This window comes from Chelonia mydas, chromosome 21 (assembly GCF_015237465.2).
Source record: "Chelonia mydas isolate rCheMyd1 chromosome 21, rCheMyd1.pri.v2, whole genome shotgun sequence".
NCBI classification, from domain to species: domain Eukaryota; kingdom Metazoa; phylum Chordata; order Testudines; family Cheloniidae; genus Chelonia; species Chelonia mydas.
This window is the reverse complement of record NC_051261.2, coordinates 6,064,648-6,091,692: the sequence shown is the minus strand read 5'-3', so window position 1 is coordinate 6,091,692 and position 27,045 is coordinate 6,064,648. Positions and strand designations below refer to the sequence as shown.

The 27,045-nt window shown below is 46.6% G+C and overlaps 1 protein-coding gene across 6 annotated transcripts in view; it reads left to right on the top strand.

Moving 5' to 3' along the window:
- IKBKE (inhibitor of nuclear factor kappa B kinase subunit epsilon) overlaps positions 1–23,145 on the top strand; it is a 40,161-nt gene extending 17,016 nt beyond the window's left edge. For 4 of the 6 annotated variants that reach the window (XM_037885030.2, XM_007065090.4, XM_043533701.1 and 1 more), the window contains exons 8-21: positions 2,598–2,777; positions 3,346–3,542; positions 4,883–4,947; positions 5,042–5,133; positions 5,893–5,994; positions 8,313–8,388; positions 8,502–8,611; positions 11,519–11,595; positions 11,800–11,839; positions 12,836–12,937; positions 17,289–17,385; positions 18,398–18,510; positions 20,109–20,180; positions 21,237–23,145. In XM_037885030.2, the coding sequence (XP_037740958.1) occupies positions 2,598–2,777; positions 3,346–3,542; positions 4,883–4,947; positions 5,042–5,133; positions 5,893–5,994; positions 8,313–8,388; positions 8,502–8,611; positions 11,519–11,595; positions 11,800–11,839; positions 12,836–12,937; positions 17,289–17,385; positions 18,398–18,510; positions 20,109–20,180; positions 21,237–21,270 (1,357 nt within the window). In that variant the 3' untranslated portion in view covers positions 21,271–23,145. Of the gene's footprint in view, positions 1–2,597; positions 2,778–3,345; positions 3,543–4,882; positions 4,948–5,041; positions 5,134–5,892; positions 5,995–8,312; positions 8,389–8,501; positions 8,612–11,518; positions 11,596–11,799; positions 11,840–12,835; positions 12,938–17,288; positions 17,386–18,397; positions 18,521–20,001; positions 20,181–21,236 lie in introns of those variants that run through there. The other 2 variants (XR_006286906.1, XM_043533703.1) reach the window with 2 other exon arrangements.
- The last annotated feature ends 3,900 nt before the right edge of the window (positions 23,146–27,045 follow it).

The following is a 27,045-nucleotide window of genomic DNA, read 5'->3' as shown; positions in this document are numbered from 1 at the left end:
AAACGTTCCTCCCATCGTGCCTGGACCCAGTGAGTCTGGAATGATGATAATTCCTCTCTATAAATGATATTTCTCAATGGTGCTTAAGGAGAGGTAAACGCCGTGTTCAATGGGATTTGGGCACTGAAAATCTCGGCTGTAAAAGCCTGGTCGTTCCATCGGCTGGGCTTCTCCGGGCATCCCGTTTTCTCTGTCTCTGACTATAAGCTCTCGGGGGCAGGGACTGTGGTGTTGTGCGTGTCATGCATGCTTACGCCGCCTCGCTGTGCTCCCCACTCCAGTGGCTGGACTGCAGAGATGGTGGAGTTGGCTACATCCTTTGAGCCAGCAGAGCTGGGGCTTTGAGCAGGCTCTTGCTTTTTGATCAAAAGGTGCGTGACTTCAATCCCAGCTGCCTGCAGTCCTCCCCACTGCCCCGTGTCCCACACAGCGCTAGGCACGTGGCTGGTGTTGAAATAAAGAACCTTGAGTGTGGTTAAGGCTTTCAGAGCAGTACAAGGCTCTCAACAAGCTGTGATTGCAGCCTCAAAGAAAATGTGTGGAGCACACTGCTCTCTGTGCCCTTCCTTATAGTCGTCTGTGACGTACTCATTCATATGTGCCTGGGGCCTGATTCTCATTTATGTTAAGGCTGGAGTGGTGTCAAGGGCCTAAGTGTATATAAAATGCCTCAAAACAGTTAGCGTTTGTCCCGTGCTGTACCTCTAGAGAGAGAATTTGCCCATTTTGTCACATGTTCCCTCCCAGTTGAAGTGACTCACGTTGTTTTGGTTAATTCCAAAATTTCCCACTATTGACAGTGTCTGTATTAACCCTTTCGCAGCAGAAGATAGTTTTGGTACTTAAAATCAGAATTTAGGGTGTAATCGTGCCATGAGTCCTTATTGAACCTAGCAACCCCAATGACTTATCACAAGGATCAAGCCCAGAACTAGTGTGACCGCATATCCAATAGAAGTATATTATTACCTTAATAAATAATGTGAAGACTTCTCACAGGCATGTTAATCTGTAGCAGCTGCACTACTGTGTGGGGTTTTAGTTGAATAATTTCTGCAATGGGTTCTGACTTTCCTGCAAGTTCCACTGTCTCTCCTCTTTCTCCAAGAGCTAAATGGTTAATCTTAAAACCCCAACCAGGGAGGATATTTCTTTGTCAATGAGCTCCCCAACTTCTGCCTACTCCCTCTCTTCCATGTCTCTCAGTTGTGTATTGCAGAATATACACTAATCGGTCCATTTGTGTTAGCACAGGCTCATAATTAGAGAATGAGGCTCTGGGCCAGAATGCCCGGGTTCAGTTCCTGGCGCTGACTCTCAGTGCGGTATTGGGCACAAAAAATGTGGTTAACTTGGGGTTTTTGTCATTTTCCGTCTCCGGGCCTCTGTTTTCCCATCTGCAAAATGTAAATAATTGTATTCACCGACTACACAAAGGAGTTGGGATTCATTCATGTTTGTCAGTGTCTAGGAGGAAGTGCGTTATGGGAGGGCATTGAAAAAAATACACATCACTGGTGCTCCATTTTGGAACAGTCTTTCTAGTACTTCATAGCCTCTGTCCCAGTGTCCTTTCTCTTAACACGCTTTGAGGTGATAGTAACTTCCACATTTCCCCTCTGCTTCCTCTTCCCAGTGCCTTGCCTATGCATGGCATCAGGCATCGTTCATGAGAGGAGGAAAAATGAGCCCAACTCCTAATTCCAATTCTACTTCTTTGGTAGAGTGAGTGAGTTTCTTTACGTAGGCTAAAGAGGGGATTTCAGTCTCTAGGGCTGTCAGTCCAGCACCTCTCACCAGCACTAAATTCACCTTAAAAGAAAATGCATTCATTTCTTAAACCCTCCACTCCCCCCCCCGCCCCCATCTTTCCATCCTATCAAGATGAGGGTTCAAGGATTCGAAAGAGGTTTATAGTCAGTCTGTCTCTTCCCGTCTGACAGCCTGTGAACCCGTCTATTTATTGTCTGTTACATCCCCAGGGAAATGAATATGGGGAAAACAAACTCGCTGGGTCCTGAGTTTGATTCATTTGCGAGGGCTAAATTGTAATGGAGCATCTGGCGAAATGCATCTGACAAGCCCAAGGATGCTGGATGAACATTGTATGGGCCTCTGTCAAGGAAAGCTGAACGCATCCTTAATGATGACAAAGCATAGGCATGCGTTCCTGAGAGCTCGTCGGAAGCTATTCGGCCATGCCATGAAATGGGGAGTGGGTGGCATACAATTTGATGATGTGTCGTCCTTATAATTGCCAGTCCCCTTCCTTTTGTAATTGATTGGAAAGATTACAAAGGGAGTTGGATCAGGATAATATCACGCATGGGTTCTTAACCTGGAGAGCATGCTTTTCATCTGTAGATTTCAAGGCACTTGACAAAAGAAGGTCTAGTATTCTCTCCGCTTTACAGAGGCACAGAAAGGCAAAGTGACTTGCCCACGGTCACACAGAGGTCAGTGACAAAGCTGGGAATAGAACCCAGGTCTCCTGAGTCCCAGGCCAGCATCCTATCCATTGGAACACACTGTCTTCTGTTCATATTTGTGTGCGTGCGCGAGAGAATAACATCTTCATTTCCTTTCCTTTGCTTCAGGGGGCTGAAGAGCCAGCTCATCCCCATCCTGGCTAACATTCTGGAAGTTGATCAGGAGAAATGCTGGGGCTTTGATCAGTTTTTTGCTGAAACCAGTGACATCCTGCACAGGATAGTGGTCCATGTCTTCTCCTTGCAGCAAGCTACCATGCACCGGGTCTACATCCATGCCTACAACACGTAAGCACAGCTTAGCCCCTGGCAAATCTGGGAGAAGAATCCAGGCTGAAAACCCAGTGGGGAAAGCAGAAGGTTCAGTTTAATGCTGAGCTGCGCTTTCCCAGGGAGATGGATCAGCTGGAAGGGGTTGCTTATTCCTGTCCCCTGTATGCCTGCTCTGTTGCCCTCCACTCCACGGGAGGCTGCATTTCATCGGAGGAGAAGTGATTCTTGTGTGTTTTCGCTCATATCGGGCATACTCTGAAACCCATTGATGTCACAGGCAAGTCTCGCCCTGACTTCACTGGAAGTTGGGTCAGACTGCTAAGGCTTTCAGGTGGCAGAATGCTAGCACAATGGCAATCCACAATGCGTATCAGTGTGGACAAGTCTGATGCGGCAGGCTGCCAGAAAGCTTTGCTGGGTCTCAACTGAGCTTCCTTTGGTGAATGATAAACCCAAGAGTAGGATTTTGGAGGGGATGGTGGGGGCAGAATAATAGCCCAACTACAGCCTATTGTGTGAAATCATTTTGCTGACAGCCTCATGTTTTATTTCCCTTCCATTCCCTTTTTGGTTTTTGTTTCAGTACCACCATATTTTTAGAAGCTGTCTTCACACAGACAAATATAGCCCCTCCCCATCAAGAATATTTTTTTGAAGGTCACCTGTATCAATTGGAACCCACCCTGCAAGCTCACAATTTCTCCAGAACCACAGAAAATAGCCCTCTGACCTTGCTGAGCAGTGAACCGGAGGAACCAGTGGGAGTGAGATTCAGAGATCGTGAGTACAGTCATCTCGTAAAATGGAGCCTTCTGCTTCCCGTCCAGCCATTTGAGCTCTTCTAGTGGGTTTAGTTTCCGCCATCTGTGTATGCACACACATGGTCATGCTTGCAATGTCCTCCTGATACAGGGCTCTTGGTCACTTCATCTGGAGTCTCACTGCAGAACTGTAACTTATTAGGACAAAGCTCAACGGAGAGGAAGGGATGGTTTTGTGGTTAAGGCATTGGACGTGTTTGGGTTGGGTTCAGTTTTCATCTCTGACACAGATTTCCTGTGTGCCCATGGGGAAGTCATTTAACCTCTCTGTGCCTCTATCCGCAGTCTGTAAATGGGAGTAATAATAATACTCCTTTCCCACCCTTTGTCTGTCTTGTCTGTTTAGATTACTCATTAGGGTGGGAACCATCTCCTGCGATTTCTATGTAGAGTGCCTAGCACAGTGGGGCCAGGACCTGGCTGAGACATCCAGGTGCTACTGTCAGTCAATAAAGTCTGAGCTCTGCTCTGCCTTGCTGAACCCAGAGCTGAGGGCGAGTGATCTGGGTGCAGGACTAGGAGCAAGGAATTTCTAGCTTCTCATCCCAGATCGGACACAGATTCCCTCCATGGGCTTGAGTGAAAATTCTCTGCCTCTCATTCTCCATTTGCAAAACGTAAATTGTTTAGCCCTGTCTTAAAGATATGAAGAGGATTAATTAGTTAATATTTGTAATTCACTTGAGATCAAAAGTGCTACCTACTAAGTACTTTTGTGTATTAGGATCCACACTGCAGTTCTCTGCTTTATATTCTCTTTATTCCATGTGCAGAACTCGAGAGCAAAATGTGTTGCAGAGACCCACAATGTGAGCTGGAGAGGAGAATATTACCCTTCCAATTAGATTAGACAGAGAAGTGCCCACACAGCCTTCAGGGAAGGATGCTTTCTGTGCCGATGTCTGTATAATAAAACATTTGTTGAGATGAGAGTGGCAGCCAGTTAAATTCCTGCTTGGGTTTTGTGCACAGGAGCTGATGGTACAACTTCCAAGTTGTGGGCTAAATTTTAAACATTTCCTCCTATGTGACTTAGAAGCCTAAGTCATTTTTGAAAGTAGAACTGAGACTTCTAAGTCACATGGGAGATTTGGAAACTGTCCCCCTTCCTCCCCTGTATCTGTGTAATACCTGTGGTTCACCTAGGTGGGCACTAGATGTCAGTGCTGATCCACAGAAGTACAACTCCATGAGACATTCCCTGTTAAGCAAACATGAAGCACAGAGGTCCCTCTGTACAGTGGGCGATACGGGAAGTATACCCTCAAAGAGCTGTGAATGATGTCTCTTTGTTTTCAGCATCACTTGAGTTTCCAAAGTTTGTCCCAAAGGTTGATGTCCTAGCTGACTGCAGCATGGCAAAGGTACGTTGGGGATTTCAGCTCAAGATTGAAATAGGCTTTGGAAATCGTGCTCAGGTGAAGGAGCGGTCAGTGGCAGTGCCCTTTTGCCTTCTAGGGTGTCCTGAGCGCCGTTCACCAGACACTGAAGATCTCTCGGTCACTTCTGAAATGTCAAGAATTTATTCTGAGAGGTCTTCACTGGGTCATGTAAGTACATGACGGCCAGTGTGCCCTGTTGGTGCTGTGTAAAGAACAGTGGGAACTGTTTGATTTCTTTTCTCACTGTGTAGCTGATAGAAATATCTTGTGTTTGAGAACCAGATCGCTTGCTCAGACAGTCCCCCAATAGTATTCTACAGCGGTGCTCCAAATCTTGCAGTGTCACTGTGTCTGCTGCAGTGGTTTGGATCAATACTATTAAGTGTGTGCGTGCGTGCACATGTGTGTGCATATGTAATGTTAGATGTAAAAAATAAAACGGGGGATATTCTCTCTGCTTCTCAACTGCAGAAGGGTGTGCTTGAATTAGAGACACCTGAGGGCTTCATTCAGAGCATGTGTTCCAGATGGAATCCTTGTCCCCATTGTGGCTGTGCACTAGTCATGTTCTGACACCGATGGGTCGGTGCAGTTCAGGCCATGGTGGTCAATATAGCAGTGTTCATGCACTTAGGACAGTGTCTTGCCTGTTTAGACCGTAAGCTCTTCGGAGCAAGAACTCTCTCGTATTCTAGGGCCCCCGATAACAGGTGATCAGAATAAATGACAGAGCTGTGTATATTCTACCGTTCATGGTTACAAGCACCCAAAGGAAACCCTGAGGCACGAGGCTGGGGCTTGAGGGGCGGGGGCTGGGGGAGGGAGAGGCAGATGTGGTTGGAAGGAAGTTCAGGTGCACTGCACCCCTCGCTCTGCGTAGAGGGTGAGGGGTGTTGCATGATTCCAGACAAACCCGTCTCTTTGCAGTGAGAGCCTGAAAGCCAAGTGCTCCCGTGTTCTGGAGAGAAGGGAAGCGGCCGTTTCAATGCTGAGCTGCTTGCAGCATACGGAGCTGAAAGCCTTCGCGTTGTAAGTGTCGCTTGTTGCTGTCACTTCTGCAGTGAGGGGTAATGCAGGCGCCAGTGCAGGATGCTCTGCAGCTGTGCACATGTGGTCATGGCGCTGAGCTGCGTCTGTCCCGCACGTGGGCTGAACACACTCGCCTCTGCTCTTCACAGGCACAGGCCCTTGTCACTCGAGCTTGAACAGAAGTTATTGTAGCTCTCAGAACGTTAGGGGTTGAGAGGGAAAGTTTCCAAAACTCCTGCGTGACTCGGGAGTGCAAGTCTAGCTGCAAGCCACTGGGATCTGTGCTCCTCTGTCACACTGGGGCTTTGGAAAAATCCACCTGAGGCCTCTTTGGTGCCCCCCCGCCCCACACACACACACACTGGACTGAAGCATCAGGTAAGGACTCTTGGTTAATATAAATCCAAAGGCCGTGTTCCCTTCTCTGGACTTGGGATGATGTAGGTTTCCCACCTTCTGTACTGAGGCATCTGCTGCTCTCGTGTGTGACAGAAAAATATGGAGAGCTCCGTTAAGGCCTCTGTGGTGAATCTGGTGCTGCCTAAATCCTGGGATGGGGAGCAGAACTCCCCAGGGTCACAACAAAGGCCGCATGCGCAGCCACAGAACCCAGAACTTAACTGACTGCAGGAGACAAAGAACCAAAAACCAGGGCAGAGCATGTAGCTCCGAAGGTGCAAACAAGGGATCCAGAGTGGAACACCAGGAAGAGAACTCCCCTGACAGCCAAGGAGGACGAGGTCCTTTATTATCCACAGAGCTGGTACAGCATAGAAAGTAAGCAGTGCAGTATCCCACCGCTACCCCCACCGGTGTAGAGTACCTTCACCCCGACTGTCTGAGCCACTTCCCCATTCTGTTTACAGGGCCCATTCACAGTCCTTGTCCTCTGTGCTGAGATCTTCAACCAGTGGTGGCAGGTTTGGTGATGTGGACACTAGTCCACTAGGAATTGGATCTAGCTCACCACTCAAGGCAGTGCTTGGCAGTGCAGCCTATTGGATAGAGCACTGGGCTGAGACTCAGGAGACCCAGCTTCTATTCCTGCCTCCTGCCCTTTGGTAACCTTGGGCAAGTCATTTCCTCTCTGTGTGCCTCAGTTTCCCCATCTGTAAAAAGTAGCTAATGACACTGGTCTCCATTGTAAAACGCTTTGAGATCTACTGATTAAAACAAATGCTATACAAGAGCTTGATATTACTTTGATTCCTGAAGTGAAGTGACCATGGCAATGCTCTGTGCAGGAAGAACTGGTCAGGAGCCATTGCTGGTTATCTGTAGGTATTGTGCACCAGATGATTGGGGCAGTGGAGAAAGAGACTCATGAGTAAGCTGGGTTGCTGGTGAGTGTTACATTCCTGCAATCCTTGTACAAGGGGAATGTGCAGGAATGGATGAGCTGAATGGTTACTGTTTCCCACCCCCCTTGGATGATCAGTCTCCAGTTTCATAAGAACTTGGATTTTAGTCCCTGGTGGTCTGGCTGCTCTTTGGGGTTTTTCAGACTGAATATTACAGGGTACAGCAAACTATATAAGCCACAGAGATGAAGTCACAGTGTAAATTCAAGGAGACACCAGTGCTGGAATCTTCGGCTGAATGCAAATGGAAAATAAGAGCCTTGTTGCTCGGTAAAATGAAAACCATGTGACTAGTGGCTTACACTGCATTATCCTAAATCCCAGGGGGAGGTCAGTCAGACCAAGACATTGAGTGGAATCCCTGTCCTTTTGGAACAAGAATGGACAAAATCCTGTAGAATTTACTATAAGGAACAATTCTGCATTGGCTCTGGAGGCTGGACTTGAATGTGTCTCTTCTGTCTCTAACCTCTAGGATTCAGACCCATTACAGTGTAGTTCTGCTGAACGCTGCCTCCAGCCTGACCGCACTCGTTAGGTTGATGTGCCTTTTATTTCCATTTAAGAGGCTCTATTAGTGGAACTTCCATCAGAGACCAAATGACAGGGAAATCTCAGACAATCCTACTAAATCCATCCATTGTGGTCACTGCTGCTCCAGTGAAATCTAAACCCATCCTTGGTTTTTTAGCTCTTACCTCTTTGGTTTATAACCTCCGTGGTGGGAAATGGTGTATATGGGGTTGGGTTATTTTAGTGCTGAGAGCTGCCTAGAGGTGTGATTCCCATTCATTTCAATGGGGGCTGTGATTGTAAATCTCCTAGATGCCTTCGAAACGTCCAGCCTAAGAAGATGGTTTTCATTTGCCCAGGTGATATCTGCCCCTTAGCCCAGAGCAGGAAAAGCCCCTCTGAATCCAGCCTCTGGTTTAATAAGCTTTGATTTGTGTCCAACAGGTATGACTCTGTTTCTGGGGGCAACAGTAGTCCAGAGGCGAAGGATCTGGCCGAGGTGAAAACAAGGCTGCAGACTGTGAGTATGTAGCTCCAGCTGCGGGTGTTGTGTGGGGAGGAGCTGAGAAACCCATGTGGAACTTCTCTGATTAATGGAGAGCCCTGATCTGGACCTTTTCTTTCCCACTGTAGGTCACTGAAGACCTCACCAGATGTTCCCTCAGCATCTCCGAACATAAAGGGACATTGGACTCTCTTTTGTCTGAGGTGGTAAAGCACAGGAAACAGACACATGAAGATAGGTTTGTGGATTACGCTTTTGTTTAATGTTGAAAACCATTAATGTATTTTCATATGCAACTGTGTGTGTGTTGCTGTACACACCCACTTAGAGTGGGTGCCTATCTCAAGGTACAGTACACTACCAGTATTCGTGTACACACCGTTAATAGTACATATTTTATATTAATATTGCTTTGCATGTAAGTGCAAGACATTGATAACGATTCTATGACAGATGTAAGTGCCGCACTTTAGATATGTGTATATATCGCTCCAGGGCACTGCCAGTATTTGACACCTTATTTTGCACTTTATATTTCAGTACTATTAATAGCTGTACTCTTATTAGCACTGATAAAATGACGTTGCACATACTGTAGAGCCTTTCATCCATATGGTTCAAGGTAATTTCTAAATGTATCATTATTATTATAGGAAAACTTTGGAAAATTGGCACCAAATATGTCAGCATTCTCCCCCGCCCTCCCCCCCGCCATTTTTCAGTCCATTCTAATAATTATCCCCATTTTCATAAATGGGAAAATGGAGTCAGTGGCAGGACTGGGATTAGAACCCAGGACTGTCTCTCACACAGCAACAAATCCTGCATCTTGGCGGGGGGTTAGACTAGATGGCTCTTGTGGTCCTTTCTAACCCATGGTTCTATGATTCTTTGGCTGTCGACGCCCAGGCCCAGTCCCTACCCACTGGGCCGTACTGCCTATAATGTTCTTGGTGCTTGTGCGTTGGCCAGCTGTGATTCTAGGGAGTTGGATTTCATTTCAGGCTACTTATTTGGAACTTGTTGCACTTTCTGCTACAAGAACAATTCAGTCCCAGCTTCTAGCGGAAACGTGTCTAAATTGATAGAGGAGCAATGTGTATATACAATGTGTATACTGTAGTCTCTGGTGGCATTTGATCTCAAGGATGCTTTTTATCATCCTTATCTAACACTTGCATTGAGGATGCCAGGTTCCTGGATTAGAGTACTAGGCCCTGTCTTATGGTATTAACTGAGCCTGAGCTTTTCCCCAGGAGCCCGAAGAGATTGCACTCAGAAGCCTCTGCGTTTCCAGGTCATGGCTGTTTAAACTAAGCTCTATTTGGAATGCAGCTTATTTTTATCATGTCCATCATGGCAAGTGTCACAATGCCTGCTATGGGTGAATGTCAATAATAAGCTTAGGCGAGAAGGAGAAGTTTGGAGGGACTGGACTCCCCTTTGGAAGGAGATGGGGAGGTTGCCTCAGGCAAATGAATCGACAGCTGTAGAAAACGAAGGAGGTGTCGGGGGAGGAATGGGCAGGAAGCCAAACCTAAAGGAGCGGAGGAGTAGGTGAAGATGAGGTTAAATGGAGAAGGGAGGGGCAGCATAGGTGGAGAGGAGGCTGGCAGAGCAAGTCTCGTGGGAGGTTTGACAATCAGGATGTGGTCTCGGGCACCAGCTCCTAAATACACCCACTTCTGTGACTCAGTTTGAGGTTTTCTGGAGGGGGCTCCCAATTTCCCCATTAGCTCAAGGGTGGTTAAGTGCCTCCCCACCCATGCCATGCCATGCCACGCCTGCCAGCTCTGTTGGTTTTAGTTGAATGGCCGAGGAGTGGACCCATGAAAAATGCCCAGGCCCTGCACCAGGGAGCTTGCAGCTCCAGGCACAAGCACAATATTTCAGAGGTGCAATACGTAGGGGTTAAAGTAGATTGAAACAGGAGGGGAGTTCTCACTGCACCCCCTGAGCTAATAGGAGTGGGAGCTGCTCTCCCCACGCCTGGGAGGGAAGGGAAAGCACCCATCTGCTTTGGGCAGAGGTGGGGGAGCTGTGTTCCTCTCTGTCCTGCTACCCACCACCACAGTCCCTGGGCTAATACAAACTGGGGGTGAGGGAGAAGAAGCTTGCAATAGGCACCATTGGGAAATCTCTCTTGGAGCAGGGACTGTGCTGCTTTTCCGCTTGGAAAATGCCTCAGAACATTGCAGGCGCTACCAGAACCAACCAGCCACAATAACAGGTGTGTTTGAAGGATGAATCCACAATATCCTGGCCCCCTGTGGGAAGAGCTGCAGGACAGCCTTCTTTGTCCAGGCCTCGCTGCTGATGAATTCCTGGCTGGCTGCCACAAAGGGAGATGGGGTTTAAGCTCTCTTGCGCCTTTCCTGCACTGAGCTTTTAGTTACAATTTCCCATTTGTGCATCCACCTCTGTTAGCAACAGTGGGAGCCTTGGTGTGTGTTTTAACCGGTGTGTCATCTAACCCCACTCAGAGCAGGGCTAAACAACACCGGCAGTAAAAGCACCCACTTGTGCTCTTTCTACGCAAGGGCTCCTGCTGGGGGAGCCGTGCTGCAGCTGATGCAATGCTAGGAGACTTAACACAAGGCTCAGGGTCGATGTAGTCGTCTTGACATCTTGACTGTCTCAGCTTAAGTCTAGTGAGATGCCTGGACACCCCAATGGTGGGAGCCAAGTAAAGGCTAGTGGCGGTACTAATAAGGAGGGAGTTGGTGGTTTGTTGTGTGAGGAGACAAGTAAATGCCTCAGGGCTGGTCTTAGCCACCTGGATTTCAAAGTCCTGCTGGGGTAGAAATAATACCTAGCTTTGTGTAGAGCTTTTCATTTGTCAATCTCAAAGGGCTTTACAAAGGAGGTCAGTATAATTATCCCCATTTTACAGAGGGGGAAACTGAGGCATAAAAAGGGGATGTGCCCAGGGTCATGCGGCAGGCCAGTGGCAGAGCTGGGAATAGAACCTAGGTATCCTGAATCCCAATCCAGTGCTCTGTCCACTAGGGAACACAGCCTTTGCTTTGCACTCTGTGCGACTCACAGGGAAATGGGTAGCTGCAGACCCAGCTCCTTGTCCGAAACGAGGTTTAATTGAACATTTGGCTGGAAAGAAAACGCATCTCATGTCCTGGTTCCACAGCATCCGGCAGATGGAGTGCTGCCTTGAGAGGATGCAGCTCATATACAAGCAATTCAAGAAGACCCGGATGACTCCGCGTAAGTAGCTGAAGTTGGTGAGTTGGGCACCCAACTACCATTGACTTGAATGCTGTTGGAAAATTTCAGCTGTAGTCTTTTTTTCTCAAGAGGTCTCTTGCTAGAGTGTAGCAGCTGTGAGTGTGTGTATGTACATGTATCCGTCTGTATGAATGTGGAAGGTTCCTGGCACTTGACCAATAAGTATCTTTTTCTCTTTTCTAGGGCTAGCCTACAATGAGGAACAAATACACAAGCTGGATAAGTAAGTAAATAACCCATTCTTCCAGGGGCTTGAAAGCCTGGCCACAGTTAACAGGGCGGTTCAATGTCTGGCATTTCTGGTTGCCTGTTGAGGAGAGTCAAAATGTTCTCACATATTAATGCTAAGAATGTCTGGCCTGTAAATGACTTCCATGGCAATTGGTTTATCGATCCCAGCCCTTTCCTCCCAGCCAAACTACTTTAGAAGAAGGTTCAAGAAACCCCATAGTGTAAATATACATACCCTGTAAGATCTTTGGGGCAGAGACTGCCTTTTCATTCTGTGCATACAGCGCCTCGTGCAAAATGGCCCAATCCGTGACTGGGGCCTTGAGGCGCGATCACAATACAAATGAAAAATCAGTCATGGAGGCTGCTAAAACAACTGGCCGCAGGTTACTGCCCACCAGCAATTAGTGGCTGGCTTATGCCTGAAGACCCCTGTTCAGGAAAGCAGTTAGGCCACACGCTTAACTTTCGGTGGGAATTAGGTGCCTAAATGGCCCTTATGCATTTAAAAATCTCCCCCAAACCCAATTGAAGCCAATGGGACTTTAACACCTGCACAACGTTAATCACCTGTTTAAATGCTCACCTGACACAAGAGTTTATACCCCCCGATATATTTTATCAGTTCTAATGTTATTATGGACTTTCTCATTAAACTTGAAGGTGCAGATTTTCAAAAGCGCCTGTGGGATTTAGGAGCACAAGTCCTACTCGCTTTCAGTAGGACTTGTGCTCCTAAATCCCTTAGATGGTTTTGGAAAATCTCCTACTGAAGAGTTTTCCTACGAAATTTTGCCTGGGACTTGTTTGTTTTCACGCCACGGGAGAATTTGCCATCCCTTCGGAAAGTGCAGTTCCCTCCTCCCCCCCACCCCCACCCTTCCTTTCTGGAGACCATCTCCGCGCTCATGTTACTTCAGCGATGTACTGAATCCCACCCAAAGAATGCTCTTTTTCTTTTTTTTTTCCTCTACCCCAATCTTTTCAGGCTGAATTTAGGGCATTTGGCCAAGAAGGTCCTGTCAGTTTTCCAGGAGGACTGCGTACAGAAATATCAAGTTGTGCTGGCCACCCATGGGAGCATAACGAGGTAATGGCCGTGCTCTCTTCTTCACTTGTGTCCTGTGTGTTACACCAGATATCCGGGTTCTAGTTTTTCTTGTAACCAGAGCTGGTACTTTGGGAGCAGCCTCTGTGTTAATAGTCGTGGGTTGGGATCATCATGGTGCAGGGGCTTTGATTCCTGTGAACATCCCTCCGAGAACCTCTTGTAGCTGCTAAAGGTCTCCAAGAATTACGCTAATGGTGGGGCTTGGCTCAAGATATTTTACTAGTACCTCCCATTGGGGGTGGGGAGGAAATAATAATAAGCCACAAAGCTAGTAAGAAACCCTCTAAGGCTGCTACTGCCTGTCTCATGTTTCTATCCTGTGCCAAGAATTTCTCAGCCATTGCTCTGTAGAAGAGCTTATTAAGAAGCATGGTGGAGAGGCCCTGCCAGTGATGATCCTAATGGTGTGGATGGATGTAATTCAGAGACAAGCCCAAGTCTGAATCCTGGATCCATGTTCTAGCCTGTATCTATTTCTGCGATGGTCTGAATCCAAAGAACCTGAACCCTGGGAAAGACTGGATTTACATTCAGATTCTGACCCCCAGCTTTTGGATTGTTTGGATGCAGGGTCTGGGTTTGGCTGACAATGCTTATCTCTGGAGTTTGGATCCTGGGGTTTGAGGATCCACCCCTAGTTCTAATATGTTTCCTATGTTTATTATCACGCTAATTTGTATTGCAGTAGCGCCTAGAGGCCCCGGTCAGAGATCAGAGCCTCATTGTGGTAGGTGCTGTACATTCGCATAACAATCTGTTTCCTGTCTGAAAGAGCTCACAGTCTAGGGCCCTAGCTAACATCAGGGGAGCTATTTATGGTGTCAATAAGCCTTAAGCACGTGTGTAAGTCATTACAAGGTAATAATAAATACCCAGCTCTTTTATATGGCATTTTTCATCAGTCGGTTTCAAAGCGCATTTACAAAGGAGGGCAATATCGCTATCCTCATTTTACAGATGGGGAAACTGAGGCCTGGGGAGAGTTAAGTGACTTGCCCAAGGCCAACCAGCAGGGCAGTGGCAGAATCAGAAACAGAACCCAGGTCTGCAGAGTCCCAGTCCAGTGCTCTGTCCAATTGGCCGACCAGGGTCTAAGTATAACCCAGAGCAAAGGAAAAAGTTATAGGTGGGTAAGAGGAAGAGAAGATTTAATTCCCTGGCTGGGTAAGTGCTGACCAGTTGGAGTTGAGGGAAAGAAAAGGGGGTGATTTCCCTGACTGTCCCATCACACCTCTATATTGAACGCACACAAGGCAGCATTAAAAAAGAATCCAGACGACCATCCCTCCCAGTTCAAAACTGCCTCAGCTTCCCTTCAAGTGGCTGATTTCTTTGTTCGCTTAACGGGAGGGTTTCATGTACCACAACGAGGCTGCTATTAAGACAGAGAGCTCCACTTACAAAGAATGATTTTATGTTAAATGGTGTTTGGGGAATACAGCAAGGAGCAAATTGCCCTGTGGTGACTGACTGCTGCACAGTGACTTATTACAGCAAAAAAAAGTGGAGTTACTTAGTTGTGGCTGATGCCGAGGTTGGGTTTTTATTGCAAAGTTGCTTTTAAAGTAGCGCATCTTCTCCCCAAGGCTTTAGGTGTGGGTGGGAATGATTTTCTCTAACAGCATTCGAACTTGCTTGTGGTTTTGCCCCTCTGTTTCTGAGGTGGAATCGAGTTCAGTGAGGTTTACGGTGTGGGGGAACTTTTAGGAAAAGCCTGGTAGTGAAGCTCAAACCTCCTGTAGGTAGATCTCAAAAAGCCCTAGGACATCTTTTTCAGGAGCAGGTATCTGCCTTGGTGTCCTTGGCTACCATTTTCTTTCTCCCTCGCACACTGTTGGGCAGGATGCACAAGGGACCTCCTTTAAAGAAACGGATAGACCAGTGGCTCTCAACCTTTCCAGTCTATTGTACCCCTTTCAGGAGTCTGGTTTGCCTTGCGTACCCCAAGTTTCACCTCACTTAAAAATTATTTGCTTACAAAAATACAAAAAGTGTCACGGCACACTAGTACTGAAAAATGGCTTATTTTCTCATTTTTACCATAGAATTATAAAATAAATCAATTGGAATAGAAATATTGTACTTAGATTTCGGTGTATAGTATACAGAGCAGTATAAACAAGTCACTGTCTGTATGAAATTTTAGTTAGTACTGACTTGGCTAGTGCTTTTTATGTAGCTTGTTGTAAACTAGGCAGATATCTAGATGAGTTGATGTACCCCAGCAAGATCTCTGTGTACCCCCAGGGGTACACGTACCCCTGGTTGAGAATCACTGGACTAGACAACCTCTTTAGGTGCCCTCCTTCCCTACCTTTTTCTAATCCTGTGCTGTGTTGCAGTTCTGACTAGCTGCAATCCCGTACCCCCAAAGTGGCTGCATTCCAATGGTGGGGAAAGGAGTTCTTGAACATAATAATGGATACAATCCTGCAGTCCCCATTCCCTCTGCAGTTAAATCTCTCGTTGACTTCAGTGGGAGTTTTTTCCTCTGAGGATGATTTTCACCCCTTTGCAGAGGGGACAGTATGAGGCCTCCGCAACACATCAGTCTCATTTAGATTTAAGTGGGATTTGCATGGATGCGGATTTTTTGTTGGTGTGTTTTTTTGTTTCTTTTTTTTTTAAAGACTCCTCTTGTTTTTCTTTTCTCTCCTGGTGGATTTCTATAGTTTGAGGTCAGAGTTGTTTTTTACTTTCACTTTGTTTCTAATTGGCTTCTTTTGGATTTGTCCTTGTTTCGTAGGTTGGGTTTTATGGGGTGATGGGTCTTTTCTGGGGATTGCACTGTTCACTTTCAAGGAACAAAAATAAAGCCAAAAAAAACCATACAACCTCTTTCCATAATGATGAGGGTTTCCTCTGTGTCACGTTGGTCTACTGGGAGGCACCTTTGCACTCAGGCACTTGGCACAGGTGGCAACAGGGTGAGTCTCCCAAAGGTTGTAGACAGATTTTTGGTCTGAAGCACACCGGTGACGCTGTTGGTAATCTGCATGTGGCAGCTGTTGCTCTGACCAAATACTGAGCTCTGTCCACCCCGGATGTGTGAACGGCTCCATTGGAGGGGGTCTCGTGACTCGACGCTAATCGTTCTGCTCATCTTGATCAAACAAGTGATCCCACTGACTGGGAGTGATCTGAGCTCTTTGGGGCAGGGACTACGCTAGTTTCTTGTCTGCACAGTGCCTAGCACAACAGAACTCTGATCCTTGCCTGGGGCCTCTTCGCCTGACCATAAAACTGCTACTAATAATACAGGAATAAGGTAAGCTATATTTGGCCCTAAAATAGGGACCCAGAAATCAGGACTCTATGGGTATGTCTATACTGCCTCAGAAAACCAGGTCTGTGGGACCCAGGCTTGTGCACGAGGTGTTTCCAAGCCTGTGCTTGAGCATCTATACCGTATTGTTAACCTGGGTTTACAGTCGCTGGAGCTGGGTCTCACCGCTTTGCTGACGCCTCCATAGCACACTACGCAGCCCTTCTGACTTGGGTTTGCAGCTTGACTCGAGTCCACCTTGCAAAATGACAGGGCTTGAACCCAAGTCATGGCAGGACTCTGGCTCTGACCCACGCCCCTAGTAGGGTCCTAGGACCCAGGTCGTAAGTGCCTGCTGACCCAAGTCAGACTCATTTGTGTGTGGATGGCAGCAGGGCTTGGATCCAAACCTGAGTCAGAGCCCTGGTTTCATGGGCGGTGTAGACACTCTAAGGTGCTATTCCCAGCTCAGCCACTGATGTCCTGTGTGACTTCAGGCAAATCACTTCGCTTCTCTGTGCTTCAAATTCCTCAGCTGTAATGTTGACCTCACCATAGCAAGGTTTAGTTTATTGCTTGGAGACTTGTGGATGCTACAGAAGTGTAGTTGTTACTTTTAGGCAATGCCTATTTTCCTTTATTATTGTCTGTGGGGGAATTAAGCACATAGGGCCTGATCTAAAGCCCACTGAAGTCAAAGGGAGGCTTTCTGCTGGGTCAGGCACAGAGAGAAGAGAACAGCCATTGTTAATTACAAATTTAAATAGCCTTTTAGAGTGAAATTTGGCGCGGGGTGTATGCACCCTCCACACAGGGTACCTTTTCCCCTTTAGTTTACTGCTACTGCTCTTTGGACAGCCTTGCCTAAGAACAATAGAGGCATGACTGTAATTATAACATGGGTGTGACACCAAGAGCCATTCATCTGCTTCCCTGCAGGATTTTAACCCAAATCCAATATGGTTTTCAGAAGGGGTGGGGCGGGGGGGGAAATCAACCTTCTGTTTCTTACCAAATATTTGACTGGAGTTTTTGTTTTTTGTTTTGTTTTTTTTTTCTCAATAGGAAAATCTGGGAGATGAGAGAGCATTTGAAGAAAGTCAGCAACTCTATAGCAGCTTGTAGTGTGGAGATGATGGGATGCCAGGAGTGCCTCCATAACGTACCGTGTTTATTCTAAAACCCTCTCTGCTCAGAAGATGGATATTACAGTGTAGACTTTTTAAAATCAAGCTAGTATCTTGCACCTGTAATTTTCAAAGTGTGCACCAATCCCCTGTGTTATAAGTAGGGGAATAGTGTTAGTCTTCATTTTATAGGTGGGGAAAACTTGCAGAAGAGCAAGGTGAAGTGGGTAACACTTCCAAAAGTCAATGGGACCTCAGCTCCTGTGCCACTTCAGAGCTTTTGAAAATTTGGTCCCAAGTGACTTGCGCAAAATCACATAGTGAGTTGGTGGCCGCGGTGGGATAAGAATGCACTCATTCCTGGCTCCTAACCCTGTGTTCAGACTACTCATCTGCAACACGCTCACACTTCAAAAAAAAAGCAAATTAAGTCTCTGCTAACAAGTTGTTATCCCAGTGACTTTCAGTACTGAGCCCATATCCTACACGCTACAACATACAGTCTGTAATTTCATGAGGGTGACACTTCTGATGACTCTTGTGGGGTTTTTTTTTTCTTCATTGAGACTTCCATTAACACACTGCCAAATGTCTTTGTAGCTGATGGTCGAGTATGATGGGTTGATCTCTTTACTGAACAGGGTATGTAATGGCAGGTCCTGGGTATCCAGTGGACAGGAAACAATGAACACCCCCGCCCCCCCTCCCCGAAGTGAATAGCTGCCTAGCAGTAGTAGCTGCCACTTCCAGTTTATTATAGTCTGAAGTAACAGTTATAAACATGATGAGCTGCCTGCTGAGAGTTTTTTGGATGCATTCTCTGGCACTTTATGATGTAGACACAGAACAGGTACCCTGGTCCATCTGCTATTTTTATTTTGCTTTCCATGGAGAGGTTTATTGATGGCCCTGGTTATCTGCACATCACTCTACTTCAGCGTTTAAAACCCCCTTGCTATTACAACCTCTAAGCATCAAAGATGCCAGAGCTAAATATAGGAAATAGCATGTCATTTGCAGGCTGTAAAGTTTCCTTCTCTTTCACAGGCTTTGGACAAGTTACCTCAGAAAATCCTGCGGGAGAAACCGAATTTGGCCCAGGTCTCTTCTGCACCCTCACCAATGTATATGAATCTAGCACACCAGGAGATGGTACTTAGGTGAGTCCAGGTGGGTTACAGGAGAGAAGGGAGCTGGAACATGTCCAGAACCAATGGGAAGGGCCTAAGGTGTGTGCACCATTACAAGTTCCCTTATGCCTAGGGAATAGGCTTGAGTCATAAACTTCCCCAGAGTCCAGCTACGGTTGGTTTGGGCTAGGGACCACTACCAGCCATGTGAGAATTCATGGTCCCCCTTTTATATTGAGGTTCCATCTGCACAAGCTGGCAGCTGACAAGAATGACCCTCATTTGTGTGACTTCATTGAAACTGGTTTGAGGGGTTAACAAATGTCATGTTAGGCGTGTGTGTGTGTGTGTGTTTATAAATGGTCCGGCGCCCATCAGGAGAAGACATTATCGATGGTTATAAACTGTGGCTGTAAGCAGCCTGTTGGACACTACAACAATTGAGAAACCATGTATTCAGGCTGCTGTTAACCCTTTATGAATTGTCCGTAAAAGGAACCTTAATATGAAGTGTGGTTTTGGTGATTTTAGGTGTGGGTACTTTAGGTGGTGATTTTAGGTGTGGGTATCAGAACAGAGCAGGCTTGAGAACTTGAAGGAGCAGGGAGGCCTTGTTTGTTCTCCAGCAGATAGTGTTCACCAGCTTTCTAGCCCTCCCACAGGTACACTGGGGTTGAGGGAGGAAGGGACTGCAGGCCAAGTCGGGCTCTCAGAAGCAATGCAGGAAACTCCAGAATAGCTACTTGCTAATCAGAATTGGGGGGTGTCTGAGAAGGGGAGCTCTCTGCTTGGTACTCGCAGGACTGCCTTATACCTAGGGCCCTACGAAATTCACGGTCCATTTTGGTCAGTTTCATGGCCATAAGACTTCAAAAATTTCATGATTTCAGCTATTTAAATCTGAAATTTCACAGTGCTGTAAATTGTAAGGGGCCTGACCCAAAAAGGAGTTGTGGGGGGGTCGCAAGGTTATTGTAGGGGGGGTTGTGGTACTGCCACCCTTCTGCCCTGCTGCTGGTGGCGGCGCTGCCTTCAGAGCCGGGCGGCCGGAGAGCGGCGACTGCTGGCCAGGAGCCCAGCTCTGGAGGCAGAACCACTGCCAGCCGCAGCGCAGAAGTAAGGATGGCGCGGTATGGTATTGCCACCCTTACTTCTGCACTGCTGCTGGCAGGGCCCACCTTCAGAGCTGGGTGCCTGGCCAACAGCTGCCGTTCTCCGGCCGCCCAGCTCTGAAGGCAGCTCAGGAGTAAGGGTGGCAATACTGCGACCTCCTAAAATAACCTTGCAACCCCCCACAAACTTCTTTTGGACTCCAGTTTGAGAAATGCTGGTCTCCCTTGTGAAATCTCTATAGTATAAGGTAAAAGCACACGAAAGACCAGATTTCACGGTCCATGATGTGTTGTTCATGGCCGTGAATTTGGTAGGGCCTTACTTACACCGCCTGCTGGGGAACGTTTCTCTTGTGTTCTTCACGACGTTAAGCCATTTACTTTTGCACATGCTGTTCTCCTACCCGAGGGTGAGGACTTGCTGAAGAGAAGAGGACTTCCACTTCCCTTCTGCAGGAAACCCTCCCACTAGCAAAACAGCATGTGTGTTAAGAGGCTTGTTTGTGTCTTCATCAGAATGAAGGAGCTTCGGGAGCAAATGAAACTGGTAGCTGATGACCTCCAGAGCAACAACATCATCATTGAGCGGTAAGAGAAAGTGCTCTGTGTGCAGCAAAGATACTCAGCCGAGCATTTACTTGCCGCCTCGAATGTCTAGACAGAGCTTAACCAGCTGCCGGGGAGGAGCATGGGATGTTTCGGATATGAATTTGACCAGGGGAATAGTGCTGATCATTGGTACTGTAATGAGATAAAGGAATATAAGGTCTACAACCAAGTTATGCCAGCCAACTGAGCCCTTTCTCACAGTGATATTAGGACTATACTAAATTTACCTCCTGACCTAGCACTTCTGAAGAGTTTATTTGCCTTAGAAGTTATGTCTGACCTCAGCTTCTGTGAATGCCTACCTACATTTCACCCTGCCATTTCCCGACATTCCTCCTTTGTTGCGCTGCACTGTTCAGCAGTTGCTGTCTTCCACTCCAGAAGTAGCTGTATTGCAGTGATGGATGAAGGGTTTCCTGTATGCACTTAGCAAATGAATTTGTAAAGAATTTCTGGATGAAACATTCTAAGTGTAAGATCGGCCTCCTACTACTAAGAAGAACATCTGTCACTTGTCCTGGTCCTTGGGTCGGAGGATTGCAAAGTGATTTAACAGCATGAAATATATCTCTGCTTACAGATAGAGAAACTGAGGCAGAGAAAGGTTAAGTGACTTGCCTAGGGTCACACGACAAGTCAGTGGCAGAGACCGAAATAAAACCCAGGAGACTCACCTCCCGTTCCCTAGACAACACCACCTCAGTTAGTATGAATGCTTCTGAATAAAAAGAATCAAAATGTCAATATGTTTCAGGCTAGAATTTAGAGGGAGAAACATTCTATTTTGTACCTCAGTGTTTGAATCCCTGCCTGCTTTTAGAGACATTAACTACATTATCACCATAGACCTGGCTGTGAATGAAGAAGAAAGAGCAGATGTGTTATGGAAATGAACGGTTTATTTCAGATGTGGGAGCAAGCTGCAAAAGTTTGGATCCACATCCAAATTCCACCCCAGAATTCAGGAGTGTATGAATCCAGGAAGGTTGCTTTGTGTCCTTCTCTAGTATAAACCTTTTGATTTTGTTCCCACAGGTTAAGTGGGGTTGCGTCCGCTCCAGATGTTTGAGGGAGATGTGATGGATGTGGAGCTGATGAAATAATGTTTTGGTTTTTAAATTATATCTCACGCTTTGGGTCAAGATCAATGGAGAACTTTAGCTCAAAGACATCACCTTGTCCTACCTCTCTGCTCCAGCACTTTGGCACAATTCACCAGCATTAGCCTTACCTGGGCTGCAAGCCTCAAGCGCTTGAATACTGGCAGTGTCCCTAATGTTGTTCAAACATTACCCTGTTTGGGTTTCCTTTGAGAAAACAGATTGTTTCCAATATTGTACTTCTCTTTCTTGTTCCCATCGAATTGCTGACTTCATCCTGTATCAAGGAGGCCGTGCTCTGTTAGATGAAATGGGTTAGATTGAATCAGCATCTTTAAGCCACCTCACATCTCTCCCACCCATGGAATACAACCAGAAGTCTGTGTAATTTGTGACTCCAGCATAAAGATGATTTTCCATGACATGATCTCCTGGGTTCCTTATCCTTGTCAATTTTGATCGTCACGGGTCCTTTCCAGTGTGAGTCGTGTGCAGGAAGTTTAATGGACTCGATGGACCAAAGATCTGCTCCAGTATGGAAATATTCCCTCTTCCAACTGGGAAAAGGTAGAATATGGACAATGCAGAAATCAACAGCACCAAATCTTCAAAGAGCTTCTCTTTGGAGTGTAGCTGTTGTCAAATGTCTGCTGGAGACTGCCCTGACCATCTGGTTGTGTTTTGTCACTTCCTCTCCATCTAAGTCGCATGTGGTCTGATTACCGATTGCCATAAGAATAGGAAACAATAAGAACCTTCTGTTGCTGTGTCTTGTAGGTACATTTCCAAAGCAATACATGAGATCTGTGCTTATACACACATGCGCCCACTCTCTCCCTGAGTAAGTCCATAGGGAAGACATTGTGTAAAATCCTTGAGTGTGACTTTCGTAGGCTGCATCCAAACTCATCTTTACACGTGGGAAAGGGTGATTTTTGTTTTGGGATGAGCCATGGAAGTCAATGCCAAGCAGACAGATGATCTAGCTGTGAAATGCTGAATTATTCCAGAGAATGCTGGTCTGACTGGCTTATTGGCAATTTAATTTAAATCTGTTAAATTTGCATCCCCTAAGGGACCTAGTGAAAAATGTTCAAAAGTGACTTGGAGACCTAAATTGTATTTTCAAAAGGGACTTGAGCACTTAGGAGCCTGAATCTTACTGAAAGTTAATGGAACTTCCAGCTCTTAAGTGCCCAAATCACTCTTGACAATTGGGCTTTGACTTCTAAATCACTAGGGCGCTTTTGAACATTTGTTCACAGAAAGCTACACACATGAAATGGATGGTGTAAAAAATAACTTTTTGGGATAATTTCACTACCCACTGTTAGCATTCCTTGACAATAGGGGCCAGATCCTCAGCTGGTGTCTCCATTGGAGCTTCACTGATCTACACCAGCTTCATGATTTGGCCCTATGAATTTCAATCTTGTTTTCAATCAGGAATCTCTTCTTTCTTCAATCTCAGCTTTTAACCGCCACCAGAGTTAACGAGAGTTGTGTGCGTGTATCTAGATCCCATGTATGTGATAGCAGAACACCGACTACCCGAATGCTTCGTTCTCCAAACCTTTTCTAATACGGTGCCCTCTTGGCTCCCTGTCCCGTGACTCTGATTACCCAGATAATCAGTGATCCAAGCGTATTTGGTGGTACAGTTGATCTGGATCCTACAGTGTATCTGGTGCAGAGAAGGTATCTCTTTAATGCAAACCGAATGTGAAACACAGGAATGGTCTGGTTTGTTTGGAGAAGAACTTGTAAATGGAACTCATTTGCTTCGTCATGTCTGTGGTGTCTGTTAACGTACACGTGATAATGGAATAAAATGGTTACAGAAATGTTGTTTTGTTACAGAAATAATTACTAGGGCTATTTATAATGCCTCTGCTCCAACATGCAGAATAGTGTCTCTGGAGTTTGCAGATCTGGACAGTCCCAGACTCTCACTAAATCTGACTTTGCAGCGTTCCAGGAAAGCATTTTGTTAGCTTTCATTAGGGAGATAATGCGCTTTGACAGTGAATGCAAAGGTGTCCATGTTTATGTGGTACATGCACAGGCCCCCATTCTGCTTGGGCAAACTCCATGTGCTTCAGTGGGATTCTGTGTGGGCACAGGGGTCTGCCTGCATGCGCCAGAGTGCGGGATCCAAGCCATAATTTTCAGGCATGGTTTTGAAGATAAATCCACATGAGAACAAACGAACGATGGGTGTTTCGTGTTGCTGTGTGCAGAGTTCATTATAAAATGTGACTGCATTTGTAAAGGAGAAACAGATTGTTTGCATGTTCTATAGTTTGATTTATTGCTGCTCCCCAGCAGGACTTTAGTGATTAAAGTTTATCCCAAAATAATAGAGACTGGGGCCTTGAGGAAGCATGACCTAGTGGATAGAGTACTGGACTGGGAGTCATGAGGGCTGGGTTCTGTTCCTGCCTCTGCCGCTGGCCTGCTGGATGTGAATAGAAAAATCTATTCACGCAACTAATTCCCTTCTCATGCTCTTTTTGTTCTGTTGGTTTGGATCCTAAACTCTTTGTGGCAGGGGCTCTCTCTGATGTGTCTGTGCAACATCCAGCACAATGGTTCCCTGAGCTTGGTTGGGGCCTCTAGGCTCCACTGTAACGAATAGCAAGAGAGACTGAAATAGGTATAAGCAAAGAAAGGACCATTTGTTATCTTCTGAGTTTTGAAATGGGGTAGTCTCTGGGTCAGAGAGACAAGGAAGCTGTTCTCGAAGGCAGGAGCTGCTGAGGAGAAGGCTCTCACACCGGCAGCATTGAGAAGGGAGCAGGGAGGGATGCAAAGATGAGGCCAGTGTTGATTGAGCAGGGAGAGAAGGAGGGGAGACGAAGTCCATGAGGTTGGCTAGAGTGAGTTTGTGGAGGACTTAAAACAGGGCAGTTGTGAGCTGATGGCTGAAATGAAAGCCGAGCCAGTAGAGCTGTTTGAAGATGCCACGGCTGCTTTGTGTGTGTGTGAGGACAGCCACAGCCCTTTGTCTGTGTTCGTCTGGGAGAGCTGGGCCTGAGGGAGAGGGGAGTTAATTCCCATATAATTGTAGGCCAGGAAAAACACGAGATCTATTCGAAATCCCCGCTGCTCTAAGTCAATGCTGATTCCAAATGCTTTGCCTCCAGTCTTTATGCCCCGAACTTCCTACCATATTTTAATGTTGGGCTTTACGAGGGGCTGTAATCGTTAGCTGTTATCTGCTGACTCAGCTGTTTGCTGGCAGCAGTGTGTCAGGTGGTGATATAGGAAGCTTAGGCTCTTTAGGGGGCAAACATTAGATGACATCAAGAAGCTATTTGCAAGCAGTGTCATTTCCCGTGCCCTTTTCTATCTTCCCGCTGGGTGATTTATGGGTGAAACCCCCAGCGGAGGGGAGCAGAGAGACCCATATAAAGGTCTCCAAGCTGCAAATGGAGCTAAACTGAGTGATGATGCAGCTCACAAAGTGGGAGGGCAGGGGGGTTGCAAATGCAATGCCTGTCTGAGAGGTGGTCATTTAGAACCTGGGAGCTGATCGTTGAAAAGGGGAGGGAATTCCCCTGGTGCTCTCCCCACACACACACTTATAGATAAATCACTGCCTATGCCCCCTAGACTCTTACTTCTCATTCTACAAAAAGGGAACGATGCTAATGATGCAATGTAGAAGGTGTCCAGGCGTCTCTAGTGGTAAACACAGGCTCATTGCACTTCTTGGTCCTTAGAGCCAAGTGTTTATCGCCATTTAGTAATGGTAAGTGGAGAGACAATGTGATAAAGAGGGTAGGGTACTGGGCTGGGAGCCAGGAGACATGGGTTCTATTTCTGGTTGTGCCACTGGCCTGCTGGATGACCTTGGGCAAGTCACTTCCCTTTTCTTCCCTTCCAAGCCTGTCTATTCAAATTGCAAACTCCTTGGGGCAGGGACTGCCTCTGAGTGGATGCCTACTTGGGTATCAATGGGCCTCTGACTCTTTCGCAATGCAAATAGGTGCTTTTGTACCGGCGCTGCCAGGAATTCATCTCCATGTCTAGTAAAACCATAGTTGCCTTGTGGTTGTGGGTTTTCCCTCCACTGCACACTGGTGGTAGATGTGTTACAAGTCAGGGCAAGCTGAGTGTTTCAAAGACGTGATGGAGTAGAACAGCCCCTCTGTGTCAAGCTTCCTGGTCAGTTTCCCAAGATTAACTTCAGAAAGAGAAACTTTTTATTGTTGGAGGAAAGTTTCACAATTATGAAATTTAACGTTTCAATGTGTTTGTCGGTCCCTGCCCCTTCATAATATTTCTTGCTAATTTTGATGATGATTGAAGCTATTAGCATTTTTACAATATGACTAACTGGATACTTTTAAGGGAGGAAGTAGTATCCAATGGTTACATCAGGGGACAGGGAGCCAGGACTCCTGGGTTCTATTTCCAGCTCTTGAACATAGCATTGGATCACGTGCTCAGAGCGAGGGACGAGGAACCAAGACATCTGACTTCTGTGCCTGGCACTGGGTCTGATTATGGGCCTGGGTCACCAAAGGAAGGGATTTGAGAGCTCAGATTCCTGAGTCCTAGTGGATTTGATTTTACCTTCAGCAAGTCACTTCACCGTCCTGGGCTTCAGCCTCCACACCTACATAATGACAATAGCAATACGGGGCTGCCCCTGGAGATTGTTGAGTCCAACTGCTTTGAGAGCTTCGGATCAAGGCCCGGGAAAAGTGCAAAATGCTTGCAGTGGTTCATACTTTCCAGCCAATCTGCTGATCCCACATATCGAAAGAGAAGCTGGGCTGCTATCCAAGCATGACTGTCTGAATTAATAGCAAACCAGATACTAAGAATGACTGTCCCAGCAGATCTGTGTAAAGCTGTTCCTTTTCTTTCCTTCACCTCTCCTGCAATTCCCTTTCCAATGCGTTTTCTGTGGCTAACCATTTGTTTGCTAAACAATCAACAGCAAACCCCACTGTCAAACCTCAACCCCCGAGTGAACGTTTTGGTTCCAGAGCGTTGACTCTTCTTCTGTCCTTCGAGCAGTCACGTCCTTCGGGTTCAGGCAGCCTGACAGGTCACTTTGTCATTATGATTTAAAGAAACTGAACGGTCCCAAAGTACTGCTTAAGCTCAGAGTCTAAGCCCTGAGTGTATCCTTCACTCCCTGACAATAGGGTGGTATCGACCTGAAGAGAAATTAATAGCCTCACAGTCTTGATAAGCCTCCACTATCCTTGTGCCTGATGGGCATTTTATTTTATTTTTATTTTATTTTATTTTTTTGCTTCCTGCTTGGCGAAGCTAAACACTAGCTGTTGTTACTGTTGCACATGATGCATACAGGCATAGGGCTGCTCCCTGGTTAATGAGGTTAATTTCAGATCTGCATACCCCACCTTTTGAACAGCCAGTTGAGGGAAGGACCATAAAGAGGTTTCTTTAGGGATAGAGTTGGAGAGATGCCTTAGGAAGAATCAGGATCCAACCCTCCAAGGGCCACAGGACTGGACTGGAGATCAAGGTGGGAAGTTTACTACTTGGTTTTCTTTCAGCTTATTACTATTAAATACATGTATTGTGGTAGCACCCAGAGGGCCCTGATCAGGGATTGGGCATCCTTGTGCTAGGGGGTGTGCGTGTGGGGAGGGGGGCGATGCGCGCACACAGTTCCTGCTTCAGCGTTTACGATTGAAGTAAATAGCAAAGGACAAAATGTGAGTACAGCGGTTGGTGGGGGTAGCATATAGTAAAAGTGA